Source organism: Vidua macroura, chromosome 9, assembly GCF_024509145.1.
Source record: "Vidua macroura isolate BioBank_ID:100142 chromosome 9, ASM2450914v1, whole genome shotgun sequence".
Taxonomy (NCBI): domain Eukaryota; kingdom Metazoa; phylum Chordata; class Aves; order Passeriformes; family Viduidae; genus Vidua; species Vidua macroura.
The window spans coordinates 11,542,715-11,548,051 of NC_071579.1; the positions used below are offsets into that span (position 1 = coordinate 11,542,715).

At 49.4% G+C, this 5,337-nt stretch overlaps 1 protein-coding gene across 1 annotated transcript; it reads right to left on the reverse strand.

Annotated features, from left to right (window-relative positions):
- On the reverse strand, positions 1-4,777 carry ZNF281 (zinc finger protein 281). Its single transcript, XM_053985684.1, has one exon. The coding sequence runs from the start codon at positions 4,775-4,777 to the stop codon at positions 2,159-2,161; it is 2,619 nt and encodes an 872-aa protein (XP_053841659.1). The 3' UTR covers positions 1-2,158.
- Positions 4,778-5,337: the final 560 nt, after the last annotated feature.

Sequence of the window (5,337 nt, forward strand, 5' to 3'; positions counted from 1 at the left end):
TTTATTAAGTTAAAGCAAACAGCCAGAACAATACATATGCAACTTCTACTACACACAATATAAAGAATGTAAATTATAACCTCTGTAAAACAAAAGAAAAGGTACTAAAAAAGCCAACACAGTGGTTACGGACTATTCCATCCCTGATAACAGGCTGGGTTCTGTGTTTAGAGAACAGTTGTTGTTCAATTATTTGAACTGAAATAGTGTGAAATACAGAATCAAGTATAAATAAAAAGTTAATGGAGTTACACTGATTCTATGAGAACAAACTCTAGGTTAGTGGGGGGAGGGGGGGAGGAAGTCTACTAGCAAAAGAGATCACCAATGGGCTCAGGTTTCTATTCAAAGTTGTGAGGGACAACAGTAGAGATTACCCAGGATTTTTGTAACAATTCCTTTAATAATACACCACTTTCATAACAGAAGTGTTTTACACTTGCACAATGTTAATAACTTTATTATACATGGAAGCCTGTAATAGGCTGATTACACAATAAGACTGCAAACAACCACTGGTACCTTCCTGACAACAGAAAAGTACGTAAGACTGAAACATCACCAAGAGTACATAAAAAACCATCATCATAAACATCACCAAAATTACATTAAAAAACTAATCAAAAAATTCATTTGCAAAAAGTGGTTTAGAGCAGTGCCACTGCATTTCAGCAGCTTTGAATGGCCACCAGTATTTCTAGCAGGTTTCCATGGCTCCACAGGCATTAATCAGGATTCACATATAATAAATAATGTACCACAAAATATACATAAAGTAAGGCAATAATTCCAAAGAAAAGTTCTGTTGATATTAACAAGCCACTCAAGTTCTACTTTTGTAGTTGATGCATCACCAGAATCCTTTGATGGAATTGCAGCCTTAGGCCCTAAAAGCCTGCCATGATGAACTGCTGCAAGCCCCCCTCTCCGTAAAGAGCTCCAGTGACACCACCGGGACACTGCTGGGCACAGGGGTCTGTGGTAGCTGATCCTGATGCAGGATAGGGGCCTCACTATGTACAATTGGGAGTAGATTATTTCTTATCGTACATGGAAACCTCGACATAGTTCTAAAACAGGTGGGTGTTCATTGTTCATCATCTGATGCCGTAAGACATCAGAAAGCACATCATAAGATATGCACTTTCTGGAATGTAAGTCTTTTTAAATGCTAGCTATTACGTTGGGATGAGAGAGTAAGTAGGGAAAAAGGAAAGAAAGAAAAGGGGATGGGGAAGGGGAGGCAGGTAGACAACCAAGATCAAGTCCAGAGGAACCAGGAACACAATAAAATAGAGGGAACCCTTTACACTAAAAGAATGGGAAAAGGGGAAGAGCAGGAGATGGACTTTTTTGAACCGTGTGTAACAAATAACGTATCCCCAAACCCTATCTGGATTAGGACTGTAGTTTCAAGTTGGGGTTCTAATGACATGAACCAGCTGCACACATTTTGTTCTCATGGTTTGTGTCAACAGAATCTCTTTACGGAATTACAGTCTCACACAGAAGTTCTGGGGACATTACTGTTCAGATTAAAGCTACCGTGCTGGGCTCATCGTGCAGACCCGAGAGTATTTGCTCCACCTGCCTGGAATGAGCATCACCTGGAAGAACAGGAGTACTTTAAAAACAACAAGATTTAGGTAGCAAAATTCTTTCAGATCAGCTGACGTAAGAGACAGCAATTTGAAATGCTAAAGATCCCTTCCTCAAAAAGCTGAGATATATTTGTCATCATCTGTAAATTGGAAGTTCCAATACACTTGCGGTGCATAGAATTCCCATGCTTCATTACACTTTCCTGAGAGTAAAGCAATTAGAATAAACTTTAGTCCTAGGAACAAAGTTAATTTTTTTGCATTTTAAAATCTTGGGCTATTCCCTGACAATCTACATAATGTAAATTTGATTGCTAAACATTGTCACTTGAACAAAAACGCTATTTTAAAACTATTGATTTTTGATTAAAAACCATAATAAACAGAGCTAAAAAAAAAAATCACACTAACAAAATAAACTAAATATGAAAAGTTGCATTGAAAGGGCATGTTACATTATTCTTAAAAGGACCGTGTAGAAACATTCCAATGGCAGTGTTGTCCAAGTAAAACAAATTACATTAAGAAGACCCCACAGCCTGGTCACAGTCAGGACCTTACCTGTAACTCTGGCTGGTTGGGGTTTTTACTCGTGTACTACATGGCTCACTTACATCAGACATCATATTTGTATACCCTGAGAAATCTGACACTGAAGTCCTTACTCTATGGTCCACTTCTCCATTAGAGTTAGTGATAAAAGTCATTGGCACCCTGCTGCCCGACTTGAACTGAGAACCAAACGCTTGTGCAAAGTTCTCGATCTGGTAGGTTGCTCTAGGCTCTATGTCCTTCTGAGGATCTATCTGGCTGGTTAACTCCTGAGATGGGATCTGAAAGCTCGTTGAGGATTCTAAGTTTTTCTGTTCCTTCTGGCCAGTCAGTTTCTGAGATGTTGACTGGTAGTTCGACGAAGTCTCTAAGTTTTTCTGCGGATCGATGAGATCATCCAGCTCTTGAGAAGGAGTCAACTGTTGATGCGAAGCCTCCAAAGCAGACAAATAAAAGCCTGGCTGAGAGCCAAGCAACATCCCAAATGGAGGTTTTGGCAACGCAGTTGGCAATACTGAGGTAACGGATTGGCTGAAGCCACACTCAAGTGGAGATGTAGTGTATATCTGTTTGTCTGGAAACAGAGTGTGGTTATGGAGAGTTGAAGACAAGCTAACAAACTGGAAACTGGGTCCAAAAGCAAAACCAGTGCTGTTGGTTGTTCGTTCAAAGGCTTGTTGGAGGTATTTTGAGTATTCTTGCAACATGCTTGCCTTATCATTTGAGACTGTTTGAGAGTTAGGGCTCAAGTTTTCTTCCTGAACCATGTCTGAATGTTCTCCTGAGGTGTGCAAGTCCACACGCTGTTCAGTTATACTGAAAGGATCTTCTTTCTGGCCTTCCGATTTGTGAGAGTACTGGTCCAAAAGGCTCTGCAAGACTTCATCAGGAATACCAGACTTGTCGTGGCAAGACTTTATTTCACTATTTAAAGATGCTGAATCAATAAGAGATAAAGGAGCTTCATTATCCATAACGCTAACACCTGGAGACTGGATGACGGACTGCTGGGAAGTCATGTGTCCGACATTAAGTGAAAAGGCACTGTTACTGCTTGCAGTTTGTAAGTATCTTCTTTTCTTTGAAAACTGCATGGCATCATCATAATTGCTACTTATTTGACCCGGTTTACCACCTGTACTTTGGAGAAGGCCAATAGATTCTACACCGGTATTGGCTACTAGGCCTAGAGAGCCACTCTGTTTCCCAGACAGTGGTTTTTGCCCCAAAATATCTGGCAGTGGTGATACAAAATTAAGGTAATTTTTGTCTCCTTGTTTTCTGCTTGTTTTTTTCAAGACCAATTTTGGCACCTTTTTCTGAAGTTCTTCTACGCCCGTGCCAACTAGACCACCACTGGAAGACACAATAGGAATATCAACTGCATAACTCGGCATGGCCACATTACTTGTAACTTGAGATTCAGTGATTTTGCTGCTACACTTGCTTCCTTTGTTTTCAGTGGATGTATTTTTTGTTTTACTTTTTCTCCTTGAGGAACTTGTATTTCCCTGAGACAATGCAGCCAAGCTACCCATGCTATTTGATGATCCGGGCTCCATTCCAGCCCCTGCTTTACCTATGGCTTCACCACATGTTCTTCTGTGCTTTAACAGTCTATCAGTCCTTGAAAAATACTGCTGACAAGTGTCACATTTGTATGGCTTTTCTCCACTATGCGTCCTCTTGTGTCTTTCCATGTGGTACTTCTGGATGAACTTCATGCTACACTGGTCACACCCAAAAGGCTTCTCCCTACTGTGGATCTTCTCATGTCTCTGCAGCAAGTACTTCTGGATGAAGCCCATGCTGCACTGGCTGCACTGGAAAGGCCTCTCCCCGGTGTGGATGAGCACGTGCCTGCGCAAGTGATAGGAGCTCCTGAAGGCAGCACTGCAGTGCTCGCAGACGTGAGGTTTCTGGCTGGGGGACGCGACGGCACCTTCCCCATCTCCCACCAGGGGGGGTTTGGATGAAGCGCTCGGCTTCCGCTTGGCTTTGATTCCCTGAGTTTCTGGCTTTGGCCTCTTTGCCTTCTTGACCTGGGCGTCGTGCTTTGGCTCACCCGCGCTCCCTGGAGCGCCCTCGCCTCTGCCAGTCAGCAGCAGGTCTCGGTGGGGATGCTGGTGCAGGTGGTGAAGAAGGCTGAGGTCCTGGATCACGCTCTGGCCGGTTCCTTCGCCGCTGCCCAGGCCGGGGGGTCTCTCCTCCGCCGCTCCCCCGAAAAGCCCCCCGTAGTGGTGATGGTGCTGCGACTGCTGCTCCTCCTCCTGCTCGCTGGGCTTCTCTTGCTTGATGCTCACCAGGGACTGCAGAAAGCCCCAGGGGCTCCTTTGCGAGGAGGGTGCGGAGGGGAAAGCCCCCGCCGGCTCCTTCTTGAAAGTCACGTCCTGCGGGGGCGGAGGCGCCGGGGGCTCGCCCGCCGCCGTGGAGGAAGCGGCGGCGGCGGCCGGAGGTAACACGCACTGCGGGGGGTGCTGGGCCGCCGCGGGGGGCGCGGCCGCCCGGGCGAAGCTGGTGACCGGGGGCAGGCGGTGGTTGAACATCACCATGCCGGGGGGGAACGTTGGCTCCATGGCCGCCGCCCTCTTGCCGCCGCCGAGGAAGCCGCTGCCGAGTTTCATCCCCCGGGAAGGCGGGCCGGAGAGGAGGCGCGGCCCAGAGGGGCTGCGGGACCCGCCGCCCGCCCGCCCGGCAGCCGGCCGGACCGCGCCGGCTCAGCGGGCGGCTCCCTCGGCGGCCCGGCAGCCGCCGCCCGGGCGCATCGCCGCCTCCCGCCCCGCGCCCGCGGCGGCCCCGGCCCGGCTGCACTTACGGCTCCCGCCGCCGCCGCCAGTTACAAATATCGCCGCGTCCGCTCCACAATGGAATTAGCAGCGCCCGCCCCGCCGCACATGCGCGCCGCGCGGCACGCTGGGAGCCTCGGCCGCACGGGCCGCGGGCGCGCAGGCGCGGCGCGGGGGGCGCGGGGTGGGCGCTGCCCGCCGCGGGGCCGGGCCGGGCCGGCGGCGGCGCCGGGACGCGCTCCGGGAGCCGCGGCATCCCCGCGGGCGCGGCCGCGCACGGCCTCCGCCGCCGGCACGGCCCGGATAACGGGACCGGGCACCGCCGCTCGCCCGCGGCGGGACGGGCGCAGCCCGGGAGCAGAGCGCAGGTGCTGCTCCGGCCGCGCGGCAGGGCCGGT

Excerpts from the sequence above, each read along its gene's own strand:
- ZNF281 (XM_053985684.1), bottom strand. The coding sequence starts at position 4,777 with ATGAAACTCGGCAGCGGCTTCCTCGGCGGCGGCAAGAGGGCGGCGGCC.